Consider the following 21,148-nt stretch of genomic DNA (forward strand, 5'->3'; position numbering starts at 1 on the left):
GTCTTTTCCATTATAGGTTATTACAAGATACTGAATACAGTTCCCTGTGCTGTACAGTAGGTCCTTGTTGCTTATCTATTTTATATACAGTGGTGTGTAGATGTTAATCCCAAACTCCTAATCTATCCCTCCCCGACCTCTCCCCTTTGGTAACCATAAGTTGGTTTTCTATGTCTGAGTCTATTTCTGTTTTGTAAATAAGTTCATTTGCGTCATATTTTAGATTCCACATATAAGTGATATCATATGATATTTGTCTTTGTCTGTGTTCACTTAGTATGATCATCTCTAGGTCCATCCATGTTGCTGCAAATCGTATTATTCCATTCTTTTTTATGACTGAGTAATATTCCGTTATATATTCTATGCTATGTGGACTCTTGATTCAGGCCTTGCAAATGTTAGGGACAGATCCGTTAGCATGAATGTCCCCTCATGGTGAGGGTAAACAACCATTCCTCAGGAGAAACTTACATCATGGTCTGGGCCTCCTGGAAGAATTCATCTTCTGACATGGAGCCCTCCTTGATCATCTTAACAGCAACATCATACTGCCCCTTCCACTTGCCCAGATGGACCACTCCAAACTGGCCACTTCCCAGCTCCTTCAACAGCATAATCTCTTCTCTTTTCAGTTCCCAGATTCCTAATAAGGCAAGACAGACCCTCTTTAGGGTGAGAATAGAAGGCTTTGGGGCTAACAGCTTCCCAAGTGGTTCCCTCTCCAATGAGAGTTTAACACTGACAATATGAAGAACAGCAAGACCTTTTAATTTTAAGTTGATCACTTAAAAAGAAAATCCTTAGTGATATGATCTTATGATCTATTAGACCACATGATAATGTCACCAGAACAATATTGTTCCTGAAGCACCTACAATTATTGACAAGAAAAGTTAGAGTGAAATAACCTTTGCCAACCAGAGGCATCTTGGAAAGACTTGGTGTCAAAATGTGCTCAGTGCCCTTAGCTTAGTAAAATATCATTACATTTTCTTATAAAATAAATTAAGCTGTGATCCAGGTTGCAAACTGGCTCCCCTGAGCAGGCAGAGAATCCTAGAAGAAGAAAGGACAGGCAGTGGGGTTCTAGAGGCTGATGACTGGGTCAGTCTTTTTGGTAATGCTGGGGAGATTACAGAGTTAGGTTGGGAGGACAGAAAAGGTTTCAGTTTGTTTAAGAAAACGAATGAACATATTAGAGCTGAAGCCCTCCCTGACACAAGCTGAATAGGGATCTCCTCCCTGTCTTCCATCTTTTTTTTTCCAGTAAATTAACCAAACACACACACACACACACACACACACACATATATATATATATATATATATATATATAAAAAATGAAAAATGGTAGGAAATGGAGTTTAAGAACCCAAGGGCATGTCCATACCACTTCCCAAGGACACGGAGATGGGAACCTTGTTGGCCTTCGTTGACACAGGGTGGCGGAGTCGTGTGATCATGCCTGCAATGGAATCAGCTTCACATCATCACATGATGACATTATATCACATCACATTACCTTACATTGGTTCACACCTCTGCTTATGCTCTCTCTAGAGCAGCTGAAAAAGCACAGAGTTCATGATGTTGTCATGCAGAGAGAGAATCCATTCTAACCATATTCATCCTGTAGTTATATTAATTTGCTTGACTTGACTAACTAGTTCTATGTAAGGCAAAAATTCAAAGAGTAAAAGCTATCAATACTTTATGTGATTTTTTAAAAATCTCATCAAAGTTAGTTGCTTGATGGAATCTTTTATTTTAAAAAGTTTCTCATTTTTATTTTGCTAGCTTTTCTTGTTTTAATTATTTTATTGCATTTGTAGCTAGCCATCAACTATTTTTTTAAATTGAAGTATAGTTGATTTACAATATTTTATTAGTTTCAGGTGTACAGCACAGTGATTCAATATTTTTATAGATTATACTCCACTTAAAGTTATCACAAAATAATGGCTCTTTTCCCCTGTGCTGTACAATATATACTTGTTGCTTATTTATTTTAGACATAGTAGTTTGTATCTCTTAGTCCCCTGTCTCTATCTTGTCCCTCCCCCCTTCCCTCTCCCCACTGGTAGCCACTAATTTGTTCTCTTTATCTGCGAGTATGTTTCTGTTTAGTTGTATTCATTCATTTTATTTTTTAGATTCCACATATAAGTCTTATTTCACTGACTTATTTCACTAAACATAAACCCTCTAGGTCTACCCAGTTGTTACAAATGGCAGAATTTCATTATTTTTTATTGCTGAGTAATATGCCATTGTATATACATATACCACATCTTCTTTATCCATGCATCTGTTGATGGACACTTAAGTTGTTTCCATATCTTGGCTATTGTAGATAATGCTGCTGTGAACATGGGGTGCATATATCTTTTCAAATTAGTGTTTTCATTTTCTTCAGATATATACCCAGGAGTGGGATTGCTGGGTCATATGGCAGTGCTATGTTGAGTTTTTTGAGGAACCTCCATGCTGTTTTCCATAGTGGCTGCACCAATTTACATTCCCGCCAATAGCGTACTAGGGTTCCCTTTTTTGCACATCCTTATTAACGTTTGTTATTTGTGGACTTTTTGACGGTAGCTATTCTGACAGGTGTGAGGTGATAGCTCACTGTGGTTTGGATTTGCATTTCTCTGATGAGTACTGATCTTGAGCATATTTTCATATGTCTTTTGGCCATCTGTATATCTTCTTTGGAAAAATGGCTATTCAGGTATTTTGCTATCTTTTTATACTCCCATATTTAAGTATTATACACACAGCACATACATTTGGTTAAAAAAAACAAATCCAAACAGTACACAAGGGTACAAGATAAGTAAACCACTTGAATTTTTTTTTTTTTAAATGAGCTTGGGCTTCCCTGGTGGCGCAATGGTTGAGAGTCCACCTGCCGATGCAGGGGACACGGGTTCGTGCCCCGGTCCGGGAGGATCCCACATGCCATGGAGCGGCTGGGCGTGTGAGCCATGGCCGCTGGGGCTGCGCGTCCAGAGCCTGTGCTCCGCAGCGGGAGAGGCCCCAACAGTGAGAGGCCCACATACCGCAAAAATAAAAATAAAAAAAATTAAAAATGAGCTTATTCCTAAATTGCATTTAACGGTCAAGTCATTTTAATTGTTTACATGGAGTTATGGTAAAGCTGGGTTAAAATAAAGTATTTATAGTGGTTCAAAATAACTCATTTTTAAAAATGTATGTTTCTTGCTTTAAATGTGTGATGTTTTCCAAGTCCTGGGAGCTCTCACACATGTTTCGTTTCTCTCCTTCCTTTTTTCTCTATTACTTATCTAGTTTTTACATGAGTGGTCTCTTGTAAATCCTGCACCTTTAATTAGCAAAAAAAAAAAAAAAAAATTAACATACTCCTCCAAAATATGTGTATATATAATTGCTGCTGTGTTGATACAATATATGAATCATAAAATATACTCACAAATAGAAAACTTAAGAGAATTAGATTTTAGAAACAAATCTAAATAAACATTTTAGTATTTTCTTCCAATCCCCTGGGGAATTTCTTGTGTCTCCTCTGGAGTGGAATCATTCCACTTGGAGACATCTATTTATACAATACCTTTTCCAAAGTGTATTTTTCAGGTGCTACATGTTAAAATACACAATTGAAGAAATTGGGACCATGGAAAAATACAAATAAAAACTAAAATCAACACCAGGAGTAAGAGCCTGTGATCAGGTCAGGTAGAGTTGCACAAGTTTGATGCTGATCCCACAGCTTAGTTTTACTAACTGTTGGAAATTCATCCAGTCACTGCCTGTAAGTGGAACTAGTCTAGATAAGACATTTAGAGTGGATTTTTAAATTTCATTTTTTTAGGTTTATTGAGATTTTATTGACATATAACATAGGTAACTCTTAAGGAGTACAACTGTGATGATTTGATACATGTCTACAGTGCAAAATGATTGCCACAATAAGGTTAGTTAATACTTCCATTACAAGGGATTTCTATATATTTTTATATTATTTTATACTATTTGTATCAGTCAATTAGGCAAAATTTAAAAAGAGTGATAGCACCCAGGGTCAGTGAGGATGAAGTGTTGCTGTTAGTGGGAGCGTACATTTCTGAATAGCATTTGACAGTGTCTGAATTTTAAACTTCTTAACCATTATCTCAAATTCCACTTTTAGGGAATTTGGCTACAGAGACACTCATACAGGTACACAGAGCTATGTTTGCATGAAACAGCCATTGTTATGTGAAAATATTGTTCATGATCCAACTGCTAATCAGTATACGGTTCGGTGAATGAATTACGGAGTAATTCTACAATAGATTTCCATTAAACAGATCAGAGTGAGCTATACACATGTGCATGGAAAGACTTCTAAGACATGCAGAGTAAAGAAAGCAGGCTGAAAAGTAGTATGTATAGAATGATCTCATATCTGTAAACATATAATGTGTGTACATACATATATATTATATATATGCATATATATAATGAATAATAAATGTTAGTGTCAGCATAGAAAAAAATTCTGTCAAAATAGACACCAGCTTGTCCATGAAGGTTATCTCTCCGATGATGCACATTTCTATATTGCTTGAATTTTGCAGTCATCTTACTTCTGTAGGCAGGAAAAAAACTGCAAATATTTTTATAAAGAGAATCTCTACTTCTAAGTCACTGAACTCACTCAACTTCATTTTTCCTGGCATTATAGAGTATATAATGTTATATTCCAGGAAATGTAGGTTAAAAATCACAACAGTCATAGGGCTTGAGAGCATTTTTCCCCTACTTTCATGATTCCTTATATAATTAAGAGTATTAGGAGTGGGGGGAGGGATAAATCAGGAGTTTGGGATGAACAGATACACACACTACTGTATATAAAATGATAAACAACAAGGACCTACTGTACAGCACAGGGAACTACACTCAATATCTTGTAATAACCTATAATGGAAAAGAATCTGAAAAAGAATATATATATATTATATATATCTGAATCACTTTGCTGTACACCTAAAACATTGTAAATCAACTATACTTCAATTTAAAAGAAAGAGTATTAGGAGGGTCAGTAATATCCAAGAAAATTTATATTTATCAACAAGGACCCATAAAAGAAAAACTGAACCAAGTTACCTGCTGAATTGTGTTGATGATAGTGAATAAGCTTTGGAATGGAATCAAAACAGTAGTTTTCTGCCAGGTACAATTTGTTCTCGGCATTTGTATGCACATGGTAATGTTTGACGGTTCCTTTTTTATCACTAGTAAGGAAGAAAGAATGTTAGAATGTTTTTAATAAACAAGTGAAGCTTGATTACATAATGGTTAAATCATTATGTGCATTTGCAGAGTTTAGAAAGGGAAGTCAGAGGTGGCTTCTGAGTCTTGACATCTAGTGTGTTTCTGGAGGTGTCCACGATAATCCATAAGTTCGGAAGAGGGGTCCTCTCTGAACTCAGTGGATCCTTTGTGCTCATACAGAATTCATCTATAATAAAATCCCCCCTTTCTGTACCGTTCTTCCTTTAGTAAGTATAAAGCCGGCATCTTCCTTTGGTGATTGAGAGCCCTGCAGTTTTTAGGATCATTATTCTGAACATTAATTCTCTTTTAGGATAGTAATGGAGATTAAAAGGTGGGAGGCAAAGGTCATTAGGCTGTGGATGGGAAGCTCTTTTGGGAGTGGAGTGTACAGGTTGCAGTTGGTGGGAATAGCCTTAAATTCCTCATGCGAACTTGTGCCTTTTTCCCATAAAACTTTTTTTTTTTTTCTGTTGCTCTACTTGTAGAAAATAGTGATGAATTGATGCACGTTGATTTAGGCTAACCAGGAATGATATGCCTGTCTTAGATGTTAGAGTGTAGCGTAGCAGTCAAGAACTGGGCTTTGAGTGCATTCCTATTGCTGGCTAGCTACCTCATCCAGTTGTTGGAAAGCTCAGATGAGAGTATGTGTATATCAGTTGCACTATGCTTGGCACATAAGAAACTGTTAATATATTCTTGTTGCTGTAATGTCAGCCTCGTTAGAATCACAGTTATAAAAAGGAGAAAGGATGCTTTCTTGTTGCATATGGCTCATTGGCTCTTGGTCTGAGCATCACATTCACTCCAGCCGAATGATGGTGTTTCATTAAAGAAGGCTTCTGTAGTCTTTCATTGGGATTCTTTTCATTTGATTCCTCATCTATTTGCTGATTTTTTTTTTCTATGTAGCCACCTTCAAAAATGACTCTGGTGTCAAGAAGCTTAACTAAGAGGACTTCTGACATCAGGTTTGGCTGAAACTGGAGGCCCTGAGGGCCATAGAGCTTTTTTTGTTTTTTTTTCCCAGTCATTTTTTGTTTTTTAACATCTTTATTGGGGTATAATTGCTTTACAGTGGTGTGTTAGTTTCTGCTTTATAACAAAGTGAATCAGTTATACATATACATATGTTCCCATATCTCTTCCCTCTTGCGTCTCCCTCCCTCCCACCCTCCCTATCCCACCCCTCCAGGCTGTCACAAAGCACCGAGCCAATATCACTGTGCCTTGCAGCTGCTTCCCACTAGCTATCTACCTTACGTTTGGTAGTGTGTATATGTCCATGCCTCTCTCTCGCCTTGTCACAGCTCACCCTTCCCCCTCCCCATAACCTCAAGTCCGTTCTCTAGGAGGTCTGCGTCTTTATTCCTGCCTTACCCCTAGGTTCTTCATGACTTTTTTTTTTCTTAAATTCCATATATATGTGTTAGCATACGGTATTTGTCTTTTTCTTTCTGACTTACTTCACTCTGTATGACAGACTCTAGGTCTATCCACCTCATTACAAATAGCTCAATTTCGTTTCTTTTTATGGCTGAGTAATATTCCATTGTATATATGTGCCACATCTTCTTTATCCATTCATCCGATGATGGGCACTTAGGTTGTTTCCATCTCCGGGCTGTTGTAAATAGAGCTGCAATGAACATTTTGGTACATGACTCTTTTTGAATTTTGGTTTTCTCAGGGTATATGCCCAGTAGTGGGATTGCTGGGTCATATGGTAGTTCTATTTGTAGTTTTTTAAGGAACCTCCATACTGTTCTCCATTCAGCCATAGAGCTTTTGATAGTCAGTGAACCAAGCCTTCTCCCCCTTCTTACTGGGTTGGCTTTAGTCAGCATCCAAGTTTGCAAGCTAGTACATGAGGTGCACCGGGGATGTGGCTTCTGGCACTGGAAAATGCCATGTGAATGCTTATGGTACATGCTGTTATCTCAAATTGGAGGTAGGTACGCTGTAAAAAAAATTCCCGAAATAAAATAACTTTTTCATCACTTAATTATTTAAAAAATACATATATGCACCACAAGGCAGGGCACATGGAGAAACCACCAAGGCCCTTCAGTCATTCAAGGTCGTTCAATCCAAGTATTAAAAAAGGGGTCGCACACATAGACTTTTTTTTTCAAATGGCCCTAATCGAGATTTGACCAGATTCTCATTCCAAAACATTGGGTGGTTTCAGCATAGATACAGGGATATGATTGAGGGAACATGAACTTGGCTGTTGAAGGCCTGGCTTCAAGTCTGTCATTTATTAGTTTTGAGGGTGGTCTTTATAAGCTCTCTTTGAGAGTGGCATGGACATATATACTCTACCAAATGTAAAATAGCTAGTGGGAAGCAGCCGCATAGCACAGGGAGATCAGCTCAGTGCTTTGTGACCACCTAGAGGGTGGGATAGGGAGGGTGGGAGGGAGACGCAAGAGGGAGGAGATATGGGGATATATGTATATGTATAGCTGATTCACTCTGTTATACAGCAGAAACTAACACACCATTGTAAAGCAATTATACTCCAATAGAGATATTAAAAAAAGAAAAAATAAAAGCTCTCTTTGAACCTCAGTCCTCTCATATGTAAAATGGTGTAAATAAAAACAGCTTTCCTGTTTGCTTCACAGGATGTTTAGAAGGAACAAAAAGGCTAACAACCAATGGGAAAGTGGCTTGTAAGACTCTGGAGGGGGACCCTAATGTTGGTGAGGGTGACTTGCCTGAGGTAACCGTGGGGCCTTATATACCTAAGCATGCGGGGGAGGAGGGCAGGTAGAATTACTGTTTCCCAGCAACAACAATGCTAGTGATTACTATTACTTTATTAAGTGTGTGCTCTGTGTCAGGCACTGTTCTGATCCAATTTGTGAATTAACCCACTTCATCCATAGAACATAATAATGGTTATTATGTCCACTTTTCAGATGAGGAAGTTGAGGCACAGAAGTTAAGAAACTTGCCTAGTGTCATAACGTTTTGAAATGGCAGAGTCAGGATTTGGACTGAGAGGTGCAGCTTAACACCAGAACTCTTAACCACACCAACAGGACAGCACCCCAGAAAGAAGCCATGCAGGGAACACAGCTACACTGATTCAACCTCCTGCTCGCACTGGAAAGACTTACTAAAAACCAGACACCGGGCTAGGTTTCTCAGCTCAGCAGGTGGCTAGGGCCAAGAGTGTAGAGGCACCATTGCTATTATTTTTCCCTTTCCAGGCTTAGGATGAATCAAGGGGGAATGACGCAGGATGCCTTTAACCAATGTTAAAGGCTCGCCATGCACTGGGCGCTCTGCTGCGGTCTGGGATGGGCAGGAGAGAATCGCCCAGAAAACAGCCTCTTGATAGTACGGGGTGGGGCGGGGGAAGGCAACTACGAATGGTCACATTCCACAGAAATACTTTGATCCCAAATTCCAGAGCTTAAAGATGGGATTTTATCCCCAAATGTGACTGAATGACCAGCATATTCAAAGAGCATACACAAGAAGATGAAAGAAGTCCGCATCATACTTACTTCATAGCCTTACTAAACAAGGACACTGTGTACATTCCCGGCTGGCTGGAATTTCTAACCATAAATGCTCCTTCTTTTCCCTAAATAGGAAGGAGAGTGTGGAAGGGACAGAAAACATTTTCATTATTCTTGAAAACGATTTGCCCTGGTAGGTTGGTCGGAAAGTAGATCTTTTAGATCCACTTTAGACATTGATGGTACAGATTACTCACCAGTTGGCACAGAAGGGACCCCTGGTTTAGCTTTCCTCCTTCTCTCACTCAGTGTCTTTATAGATCTACCCTGTGTGCTTCAACTCTTCCTCCCCAGTTAATTTTTAACCTTCTCTGATAATTTTCCCTGTTTTGTGTTTGTGCAAGCCTAACGTTTTCATCTTTCAGAAATAAAATTTAAAACCACATATCACCATATCATGCCCTTGGAAGGTTTTAGAAAACCAAAGATGCAGAACAAATCATTTATTAAATTTATGCTCAACTTGTCTTTTGTAATGTGCCGATTCTAAGCAGGTTTAGATTTAGACGAAGTGGATATTAAACTGTGCATGTGGCGAAATAGCGAGTTAGGTAGTGACCACCACGTTCTCACTAGGGCCCCTCCAAGAAATAATTGGTGTGTGTCGTATTAGGTTGAACTATAGCAAAGTGTCACTTTTGTAGGTCAAAAGAGTTTGCAATTGGAAAGTCCATTACCAATTAGTACCAAAATCCGATAGATTTATTCCCCATTACATCTGCTGTACTCCGGTTTAGGTGCTAATGGTTTTAGTGACAGGCTGGAAGTATGAGGTACAGGTGGCCCCCAGTAAATCATCTCTCTGTATATTCCTGCCCTGTGTAGTCCCCTCCCACATCGACTATGGGCTGGCCCAGGTGATTTGCTTTGGCCAGTGGGACATTAGCAGACATGGCAAAAGCTGAGACTCTGTAATTGCTTGCACTGAACTGTGGGGCTTGGCCTCTTCAGCCACTGCCTTGAGATGACCATGCTGTGAGGAAGCCCAAGTTAGCCACATGCAGATGGAATATGGCAGATGGAATATGGCCTGGTTGACTACCCCAGCTGATCCCACCCTTAGTCAATCCACCAGCTGAATGCAGCCACATGAGTGGCCCTGAGCAAAACCTGCAGAACTGCCGGCCCAGCTGACTCACAGAACGGTGAAGAATCATAAAGCTTGTTGTTTCAAGCCACTAAATTTTGGAGTGGTTTATTATAGAGCACTGGGCTTAGAGGAAGTGGCTAGATGTGAAGGGCCTGGTAACCCACAGGGTGGGCAATTAACACTATGACGTCTTGACTGTATAATTAGCAGTAAGATTTCTATGAGCAGTGCATTACCCTCCACGCCCAACAATAGAAAGACATTCTTAGAGGCTATTTTAAAGACTAGACTACTTACCTTTTGTCTCAGTAACTGCTCAGATTGTGACCTGGAGATGTTACCTGCAAACCAGCTGCAATAGAAAGGAATTCCGTTTTGAGAATTAATAGGTTTTAATTGCATAACTTGTCACTTAAGTTTCTCACCTGTAAAATGAGGCATTGACCCAGATCAGGGTTTTCCAAACCTGGCTGTTCAAGAGGATCACTTGAGGAGCTGCTAAACACTCAGATTCCTAAGTCTCCGCCACCCAGTTATGATTCTGGGGTGGGGCCTGCATATCTTTCCTGATCATTTCCCCAATGCACGCCTCTCACACCCCATTGGAATCTAGAAATGATGGAGATGGAGACTGTCTATATGGTCAGATCTGGGCTTTCCAAGTCAAAGAAAACCTTCCAATTCATCTAAATGCGAAAGACTAAAATCCATGATTCGAGGTTGTCTCCCTTTGGTTTAAGCCTTTGTCACCTGTTAAAGTATAAATATCTTTGAATAATCTTTGTGCTAGCATTTCTCAGTCATTTTTCTTTTTAACATCTTTATTGGAGTATAGTTGCTTTACAGTGGTGTGTTAGTTTCTGCTTTATAACAAAGTGAATCAGTTATACGTATACATATGTTCCCATATCTCTTCCCTCTTGCGTCTCCCTCCCTCTCACCCTCCCTATCCCACCCCTCTAGGTGGTCACAAAGCACCGAGCTGATCTCCCTGGGCTATGCGGCTGCTTCCCACTAGCTGTCGGTTTTACATTTTGTATCTCAGTCATTTTTATCTTAGTTTGAATGATTCCAGTAGTCGCTTTCCAGAGGGTAGATGTTGGGGAAGAAGCTACAGTTAAAGGGGAACTAGAAGGTGGTGAAGAGTGACATGTACTTTGTAAATGCTCTCACTGCGCTCGTAGCCAATGAATCAATAACAGCACTCCTACAAAACCAGAACTAGAAATATGTGTTATCCTAGTGTCCAACTGAATTGGTCGCTGTTGGGTAGCAGGTGTCTGAGAGATGCACTGTGCCATTACTCCCACCTCTCCTTAATGCCAGACTTTAAGTCCAGGAGACGATTATTTTGTCCCTATTTGTTGTCGAATGGTAGAGTCTTAGATTTTGGAAAGGACCTTAACAACCACTTAAGACCACCCTGTCTCAGTATAATTGGGGCGATCACACGTTCTTATTTGCCCAGAGGAGTCCAGTTTATGCCTGATGTCCAGATGTAACATTGAGCAGTGCACTCTTTCTCTTTCTAAAGTGTCCTAGTTTGGATGTTCAATGATAAGGTCACTCTAGGAATAGGAATCTCTCAACATAAATGCTGTGATATTCAAGGCTCGGTTGTGCTACCTTGTAAAATTACTGCATCATAACTAACTTCACAATTGGACTCAACGCTAATAAGAGCCTTCAAACATCATCCTGGCAAGGAGCCTCCAGGGAAGAAATAATCAGCAGAAATGTCATGGGCTGCATCTATGAAGTCAAAGCGAAATGAAGAGGAGGCCAGGTGTGTGATAGATCCCAGGAATGTGTGCAGCTGGTTTAGATCATCCAGACTGGGGAAAAATACTTTCATTAGCAACAACCCAGTTCCTTGTCACCCATCCTCCAGATACATGGCCCAGAACCTCACATGAGTGCCTCCATGTAAATACAGCCTCCTGAGCAAGGTTGAACCATCTGCTTGTAACCTTAGGGGGAGAAAACAATAGAAACATCTATGTCTAGTTTTAAGAGAAACACAGAGGACTTTCAAAACTCACTCATAGTCATCAAGGTTTTCCTCTTCTTCAGATGAACTTGACTCAGGGGATCCCCTTAAGAAGAGAGGGAATGACATGAATACAAAAAAAAAAAAAAAAACCCACCAAGAAATAATCCAGGTGCCTCCCAGTGCCATATCAGATCCCACCCTGCTTTCATCCATGTGAGTAAAATCTGGACTGTTAGCTTTCCCTTTTCTGCACTTGGGAAGGTGTCAGCAAAGTGAAGAGAGAATTGCTTAAAAGTTGAGCTCATGCCCAGTTTCATGAGAAGTTGGCTCCTTGATACAGAAGGCCCCCAGGAATGTAGATTTCTTGGACTCTGTCAGAAGAGCAGGCTCGTGAAATAACTGAGGATGCTTCCGGGAGAGCCGTGATACAAAGCTAGAGAAAATCTTGGTTGTGCATAGAGCTATTCTCAGAGAAGAGTTACTCAACTCTACGTTGGTTTCCCTCCTGCTAGAGATGCCTGAGCCCGGTGTGTCCGTGTTCACGAGAACACCAGTGTATATCATGAACCATGGGTGGGAAATTTCAGCGTGACCCAGAAGCCATCAACTCAGACCACCTGCAGGGTTCAGAGAAGCAAACTAGCTGGATTTGTTTTATATTTACCTTAAAAAGTAAAGGCTAGTTGCAAAATTATCCCAAATGTGGTTAGTTTTCCTGCCAAAGGAAGAAATCCTGGGTGTAAAAGAATATCTGAATGTGATTTACCATGACATCTTTAGGGTGCCGTGATCTACAGCATTTCTTTCCCTTTGGTTACTGCATGCCAGCTCTTCACTGCTACAAAAAAGAGGGATGCATTTCATAAATTGATGTTTGTTTATAAATGTTAAATGACAAAAGTAGTTTTGTTAGATATGTTTCAGCTTTCACAGTTTGACCCATATATGTCACTTGGTTTGGAAATGGAAGCTAATGAGTCATTTTCACATTTTCATCCTTGCAGGGACTCCACTAAAAAGCAGTAGTTTGACAGGATGCCTAAAGAAAAGAGAATTTTTAATAATGGCTCATAATAACCCCAAACAAAGGAAAACTTGGATTAATAAATCATCTTGACTGGGTTTGCCCTGATTTTCTTGTATGTATGCAAGCGTTCTGTTGCTGATATATTTTAAAATAAGTTATTTTCCTCTTTGCTGTTATGATTGCAAAGGAAAGTCCTGAAAATACCAAACCGTTTAACTCCATGTGGACACAGATGGATCTGCAGGATTCTCTTCATCCTCTGCCACCCATCATTTTATCTGTCTCATTTGGGGTGCAAAGCGGAGCATGGGGAAGTACTGACTTCTCCAAGTCCAAAGGCTGTGTTATTTGGAATATAGGACCTACTTCCTGTTTGCCTTCACAGCCCAGGGTCTTTCTCAAAACCACACTTCAGTGAATGCCTGGAGAAGCCCCAGCACAGCAATGCCTCCTTCCCCAGCTTCCCAAACAGCCTTGCTCACGAACATAGCTTTTTCCCTTCAGTTCTTCATAAGAAAACGCTCATTTAAAAATGCTAAGTGAAAAAAAAATGCTAAGCGATTTATTTAGCCTTTTTGTGGTTTTTAAGAGCACGTGGAGAGTATCCATCAATTGTGCATCGCTTAGGTTTATCCACATGGGGGAATACTATACAGACATTCAAAGTAATCAGGCAGGTTGCACAGCACTGGGAATGTAATGGGCACCACTGAACTGTACACTGCAAAATGACTAAGGTGGTAAATTTTACATGACGTTTTACCACAATTAAAACTTTAAAAAATTAAAAATTTAGTATGTTCTCATGTATTCAAATGGGAAAAATGTCCCAGATGTTAAGTGAAAAGAGGAACTGGCAAAGAAGACTGTGTGGGCGAAGGTGTACATCCTGAGAAGGCAGCCATGGCCTCACTCGATCGACTAGTCATTTGGCCAGTGATGCCGAAGTGCATTAAAAAGTAACCCACTCGAAGCTCTCTCAGACAGAGGATATAGTTGAAAGATTTGGTGTTCTGGAGCATGGGGTTATTTGGAGGTGGAGGGGAGAGAAAGGAAAGGGAATAAAATGCTCAAGTATTACTTAGATCATTAGATACGATCATCTAAATGGAAAGTCTGTGCCACTGAGTCTCAGCAGGGCCACCGCTACCCAGGCTTCCGGCTCAGGCACCGACCATTTTCTCGGAGGGCATCTCTATGTCAGCTGAGGCCTGTGTGGACCGAGTTGAGGCTCAGCTCCAAGGCAGTGGGGCAGTGTCTGCTCTGTGCGCCGCACAGCCAGACTGGAAGCTGGGGTTTACCTTTTCAGTCCTCTTACTTGCCACCAGTCAGGGCAGTCTTCTCTGGGCATAAACCACGTGTTGACGTTTGACTGGGAGCCACAGTTTTTCTTGGAGTCGCTGTCGTACTGAGCTAGAGCGGTGCTTGAAGATGGTTCATCCATCTTGAGAACAGGAACTGCTCGAGGGACCTTCAGCTTCGGGGGATAAGAGATTTTAGTGCATCACAGTGAGGCGCAGATGCATGAACTGGGGACTAACAACCACAGTATATTAGCTCTTAAATTTTAAAAAATCGGAAGGAAGGGAGGAGGGAAGGGGGGGAGGGAGGAAGGAAGGGGAGGGAAGGAGAAGGAGCGCGGGGGAGGGGGAGGGAGGGAGGAGGGAAGGAAGGGAGCAGGGAGGGAGGAAGGAGGGGAGGGAGGAAGGGAGGGGAGACAGGGGAGGAAGGGAGGAGGGCGGGAGGGAGGGGGAAGGAAGAATGGGGAAGGGAGAAACGGGGGAGGGAGGGGGAGGGAATTACTTGCCAGAGACTAGATGCCATGGTTTTGGGCTCCTAAATTATCCTCTGCTCTTAGATTTGTTTAAAATAAACTTTATTAGCGTATAATTTACATACCACATACTATAAAATTCACCCTTTGTAAGTGTAGAATTCAGTGATTTTTAGTAAATTTATCAGGTTGAGCAGTCATCACCACAATCCAGTCTTAGCATCTTTCCATCACCCCTGTAAGATCTCTCGGGCCCATTTGTAGTTAGTCCCCATTCCCATCCTGCCCCTAGGTAACCACTAATTGACCTTCGCTTATTCTGGACATTGCTCTTAGGTGTTTTACAGAGCCGTAATTTTCAAGCTTCAGGGCTGGAGCATGTATCCAAACCAAAAAAAGCAATATCACTGATAACAGACTAAAACTCCCAAACCTTAAAAATTCCATCAGTTTCCTAGGGCTGCCATAACAAATTACTACACATCTGGTGGTTGAAGACAACAGAAATTTATTCTCTCACAGCTCTGGAGGTCAAAAGTCCAAAATGAAGTTTTCACTTAAAGGCTGTGGGGGAGGATCTTTGCTTGCCTCTTCCAGCTTCTGGTGGTTCTAGGCATTCTTGGCTTGTGGCGGCATAAGTCCAATCTCTGCTTAGGTCTTTAAATGGCCTCCTTCTCTGTGTATCTCTCTGTGTCCCCTCATCTTATAAGGACATCAGTCATTGAATTTATGATCTATCCTAATCCAGTATGATCTCATCTTGATCCTTAACTAATTATATCTGCAAAGACCCTCTTTACAAATGAGGTCACATTCTGAGGTTTTGGGTGGACATGAATCTGGGGAGACAAAAATTCAACGTATGACAATAATGGATTTCTTTTTGTCCTTCATGTTGGTTTACAAAAGTTATATGGTTTTAACTTAGATAGAAAGAGAGAAGTAAGTACGTGTGAATGTGTGTAGGTGAAAATAAGTACCCAAGACACCACAGAGCTGATGGGTGGATGGAGATGCTCCCTTACTTTCAGGTGAGCTTCCAGAAAACCACAGGGAGGCCATTTTATGTGTCTCCTGGCATTTGAGGAGGCTGACACCTACCTGGGAAGCCTAAAAGCAGGGAGCGCGAGCCACGTACAGTTTTACTAAGCAGAGCAATCAAGGTTTTGTTTGTTTTCCTGCAGGCCAACTCCACCCTTGAGTGAGGGTTGGCTGGGAGCCACCTTGAAAGGAACTCTGCCCTAGATGAGTGAATGGACCCAGTAGAAAGTTTGAGGGCTAGAAACCGGAAGAGCTAAGGGTCAAGACATTTGCTCTGTCGTAAAACTCCACCCCAGGGGGAAATCCACGAAAGTGTCCTGTATGATAAAGAATCAGCATTGGAAAACTGTCTCACCCAGAAGCCACCACTACCAAATCATGATGGGAGTGGCCACGTATGACTGTCTCTTTTTCATTATACCCTCTCTTCCTGGGCCTCAATCCTGAAAGCGTCAGAAATCTCAGCCTCTCCCTGACCTCTCCCCCAGGTCAGCCTCTCCCTGACCTCTCCCCCAAAGCAGGCTGCCCTCTGAATGCAGACTTGAGCTAAGGGAAGGGGGGGATGTTTTAACTTGAAATGACGTTTCGAGTCATGGGATTATAACATTGGATGGATCACTTTAGAGGCTGTTCTCATGACTACTAGTAATTGGGAAATTTTATGTCATCTGAGGTAATGACATACCTCAGGGACAGAGAAGAAAGCCCACCAAGTGGCTCTGAAGGGATAATGGAGGGAAAGAATTATATTCTGCTTGTGCCCTATGGGGTCCCATTCCTTTGCCAGGATACGTACACGAGGCAGACTTAGCCATGCTGGTGGTGGGGGAGGAATGTCAGCCAATATAGCTGCCTGTTATATGCGATGCCATCTTAAGGGCTTCTCCCACATACATCATTTTTTGCGTTTACAGGTTAGAAAAAGGCCCAGTCGTTAAATGCAAAAAACATAAAATGGTTCTTTGTTTGAATTTATTATTTGCTACCGCCATGGCTGTTGGCGATAGGTCACGTCTTCTCTCTCTTTGCTGGGCATTCTGAATGAAGCCCATGTATTCCAGTCTTGAATTTGGCAACTCTTGGTTTATTTAATATATCTTGACTATGAAAAAAATTGAAATGTTGACTTACCACTCTGTCTGGGAAGATGGGAACTCTGTGTTTTTCTTCTTTGGGTTCAATGTGCAGATCAGCATCTGAAGAGTAAAACCAAGTAATAGCAGAAAAAACTTTAAATAAAACAAAGCAAAACACCCAATGTTATGAATCAAAAGAGTGAACTAGATTGTGTGAGCAATACTCCAGACTACATGCACTTAGAACATCTGGAGTGATTCTGTTGCTTTCCTGTATAATACCCAACTCAGATACCACTTCACCATTGATTATCAGTATCTTCCCAAGTGGATAAGAAATTCAAGGTCCTCTAAATTCTATAAACTGTTACTTTATGCCACATTTCTACCTCGTCTCTGAGTAACAGATATCTAATCTCATTGGGTAGTATCTACGAGCCTAGGATTCAGAATCCATGTCTGATTCTTCTTTGATCAGCTCATACAAGATGCATAGAAATAGCTGATTTATAAGTGAACAAACTTATCCTATGCTTCCCCCCACCACCCCGTTGTTAGGATACTTGCTGGTTTTTCTTTCTACTCACACATGTAGATAGACATCCAGGTTGTGAGGGTGAAGCCATTGTATGTCTTATAAGTGGGGTCACCATATGGTGTATTGACTCAGCTGGAACCTTTCTGACAGTGATGGGTAGGCTTTTAATAATTATGCCAGGTCCCCAGCTGCAGGATGGACTGTCCCAAGCAAATTGGGGTGTATGGTCAGCTTATTTATAGGCCATATATACCTTGGACAGAGGATGGTCCATGGCATTTTGGAAACAGAAGGAAGCAAAGATGCCCAACTGTTCCCTTCCTAGTAGATGTGCCTGCGGGCTGCCTTGTAGCTCAGCAGAGGAGGAGGCCGAGGGAAGAAGTGACACTTAGGCAGACAGACAATATCACAGCTGTCTGCAAGCCATGACACCTCTACTACGTTCTGTAGTTTTCTTCAGAGGCCGGCAGAGAGCCTTTGGCACTCAGGACACATGGCAGGTGCCACCCAGACAGGGCCCAGGAGGATAATCCCAAGGTAGTGCTCTCTCTGGCCTGTTTTCCTGCTCTTTACCAGGGAGTTAGGGCAGAGTCAGAGCTGGAATCTGGCCTGCTGAGTAATAATGCTGACCATAGACAGAATCATTGGGGTAAATGATTAATGCTGTAAGGAGACATTACTCTCTGGCCCTTCACACTGGAGGGAAGATCCATGCACAGTCCGTTCTGTGTAGTTCATTAAATCATTACAATTCATGAGTATAAAGGGCAATGGGATCTAATTAAGATGAATAAATATTCATTGTATAGTTTAATTGAGATGGGAAATACAATGAATATTTAGTCACTGATTTTTGTGTGTGTGTGTGTGGTATGCGGGCCTCTCACTGTTGAGGCCTCTCCCGTTGCAGAGCACAGGCTCTGGACGTGCAGGCTCAGCGGCCATGGCTCACGGGCCTAGCCGCTCCGCGGCATGTGGGGTCTTCCCGGACCGGGGCACGAACCCGTGTCCCCTGCATCGGCAGGCGGACTCTCAACCACTGCGCCACCAGGGAAGCCCTAGTCACTGATTTTGTTGTAAAATTACCCATAGTAACATTAACACGATTGTCGGGGGTCAATACTATTGTAGGGTGAATTTGAATAATATTTCACATCCTTGTTTTACAGTTCTTGAAGTTGTTATCATGCAGCTGATCTCATTTAATTCTTTAAAGTCATTATAGTCCAAGCATAGTTTGTCCAGGCTGGTAAAACTGTTACCAAAATAAGTTCTCCTTCTTATTTATCAACAACTTCATGTTGTTAAACAATGATAAACTTCTAAAGTATATGACTGCTTCATGTAAGTATCCTGGTGATACAGTAGGACCCCGTAGGGCACAAGCAAAAACCAGCATAATTCTTTCCCTCCGTTAGCCCTTCAAAGCCACTCAGTGGGCTTTCTGTCCCTGGATAAAGTGTCAGGCAGATTTCCCTGGGAATAAAACTCTGGGTAGAATCCGATTGCACGTAAAGCAAACCCTACACTACTTTCTGTGATGTTATTAAGAAATCAGCAAACATGTACAGAATGGCAAACCACGTTAAATATATCTTTGAAAACTTGGCCATCCATCATTTTGGTATATATGGTGATTAAAAGTGTTACTTAAATTTTATCCTTGGACATATTTTTGAAAAGAATGTTGGTTTTTTAAGTTTATGATGTTAGTTTGTGCACCATGGTGATATGTTCACCACGTTCTACCCATCTGGAGTTTATCTTCAACCAGGAAGAATTTTGGGAGGAAATAAACAGCTCCTTGCTTGATTTATGATTTCCGTTTAAAAATATTTCTCATGACATGAATGAATGGCAGATGTTCATATTGTTATTATTTTAAGGAACATGACTCAGTTGACCCTGGAATTAGATTTCATTTGCTAGATATCATGTTCGAAGCTGGATATTCATGATGCTGACCAATGTGGCACATCTTGTTTTCCTGAACTGGCGAGCTCTTCTGGCATTTGCCAGGTTTGCCTAAAGGGCATCGTCCACCCAGGGTCCAGCCCAACAGAGGGGTCACATTACATGCTTCCCAGAGAGTACATCCTGGGGCCGCTTTGCAGCTCTGCTGGCAGCACAGGAACTTCCCGTAGGCGAAGAACCCACTGTGGTACTTGATCAGCAGATGGGGGTTGCCCCTTATCTCTGGGGAGCAGACAGGAAGAAAGCACAGCATGAGTAAACGTTGGCCCGAGAGAAGAAACACATTCAGTAAGTGCTGTTATCAGAAAACAATGAAAACCTCATTTTGCTAGCAACCAGCCTAAGGGCAAATGGTTCCCAAAGGATATAAGTCTTTCCCTCAGAAGTTACAAAGCCAAAAAGAAAAGTCTAATCATGTTTTAGTAAGAACAACACAATAACTTCTATCAGTCTTTAAAAAATACTGCTAGAAACTACATATATGCATCAGCTTGGTGTTAGGATTTTAGAGTAGGACTAAATCTTAGCAAGAAGAAAAGAAGTTTCCAATAAACATATACTCCCCCCCCCCCTTCTGCTTTTTATTTTGAAACATTTCAAATCGCAGAAAAGTTGCAAGAATAGTGCAGTGAATGTCCATATACCCTTCACACAGTCACCAGCTTTTAACTGTTTGTTTGTTTCATCTCATTTTCTCTCTGTACATACACATTATTATTAAAATTTTTTATCATTATTGTATTTTGCTTAACCATTTGAGAGTAAGTCACAGATATCATGACCTAAATAATGTCATCCATCACTACTTGAGCGTGTAACTTCTGTTAACAAGGACATTTCCTTACATAACCGTAATACAGTTATCAAATTCAAGAAATTTAACACTGATACCATACTATTACTTAATATATATTTTGTATTCAAAACTTTTCCAGTTATTCCAATAATACCCTTTGTAATCATTCACTTTTTCTGATCGAGGATCCAATCTAGAAACACACATGGCATTTAGTTATCTAGTTCTTCCTGAGCTAGAACAGTTCCTCATCCCTTCTTGGTCTTCCGTGACTTTTGACCTGTTTCCACTAAGGAATAAACGGTTTATGGGGCTACTTTTCTAGAAATATGTGCATATTTAAAAAAACCATGGGACTAGGGCAATGTTGAATCCAAAGAAACGAAATTCTAATATTGGAGTATAATACTGTGTCTACAACAAATTCACCTCTCTCGAAATGCAGCATAGAAGCCTACAAGGTCTCAGTAGAGAACAGTTCAAGAAGATTCTCCGGGTAGGGAGGGCTGGTTCTCCGTGTGACTTAAACTCTTTCCTTCTTGATTTTGTATTCATCCTGAGGATTCCTTATTTTGATCCCAGGAGAACTCCTGGGATCAAAGTCCTGTGGCCCGACTCTGGGCTGGAATCAGGAATATTCCAAAGAGTTGATAGTCTTTTGCTTTTAGCAAAACTCTGCTTAATCCAATGGGTTTGTCCCTGTACAGTAGATTTTCCAAATGGAATAATAAACTTTAATATAAAGTAAAAAACAAAACAAAACAAAAACCAAAAAAAACAAACAAAACCCCTTCTTTACAACCATGACTCAAGGAAGTGTTTGGAGATAATAACATCTACTTTGCTGGGTCCTTGGGAGGAGATGAGCCAATGTGTGTAAAGCATCCAGCACAGTGTTTGGCTCAGAGCAGGTGCTCAGTGAACAGTGGGCTTTAATGATATCATTCCCTTAGTTTAACCCAGCTCAGCTTAGCTGAAAATTCTGGCATA

At 41.0% G+C, this 21,148-nt stretch overlaps 1 protein-coding gene across 4 annotated transcripts in view; it reads right to left on the minus strand.

Annotated features, from left to right (window-relative positions):
• Window positions 1-21,148, minus strand: part of BMX (BMX non-receptor tyrosine kinase) — a 50,124-nt gene that overhangs the window by 15,295 nt on the left and 13,681 nt on the right. For 3 of the 4 annotated variants that reach the window (XR_012329388.1, XM_073799581.1, XM_019925617.3), the window contains exons 5-14: window positions 19,465-19,584; window positions 16,906-16,970; window positions 14,261-14,436; window positions 12,699-12,770; window positions 11,982-12,035; window positions 10,237-10,291; window positions 8,835-8,914; window positions 5,143-5,270; window positions 1,394-1,468; window positions 475-646 (exon numbers count right to left, since the gene is read on the minus strand). Coding sequence is in view for 3 of the 4 variants with exons in the window: in XM_073799581.1 (XP_073655682.1) it covers window positions 475-646; window positions 1,394-1,468; window positions 5,143-5,270; window positions 8,835-8,914; window positions 10,237-10,291; window positions 11,982-12,035; window positions 12,699-12,770; window positions 14,261-14,436; window positions 16,906-16,970; window positions 19,465-19,584 (997 nt within the window). In the remaining variant the exon portion in view is untranslated. The remainder of the gene's footprint in view (window positions 1-474; window positions 647-1,393; window positions 1,469-5,142; window positions 5,271-8,834; window positions 8,915-10,236; window positions 10,292-11,981; window positions 12,036-12,698; window positions 12,771-14,260; window positions 14,437-16,905; window positions 16,971-19,464; window positions 19,585-21,148) is intronic. The other variant, XM_073799582.1, reaches the window with a different exon arrangement.

This window comes from Tursiops truncatus, chromosome X (assembly GCF_011762595.2).
Source record: "Tursiops truncatus isolate mTurTru1 chromosome X, mTurTru1.mat.Y, whole genome shotgun sequence".
NCBI classification, from domain to species: domain Eukaryota; kingdom Metazoa; phylum Chordata; class Mammalia; order Artiodactyla; family Delphinidae; genus Tursiops; species Tursiops truncatus.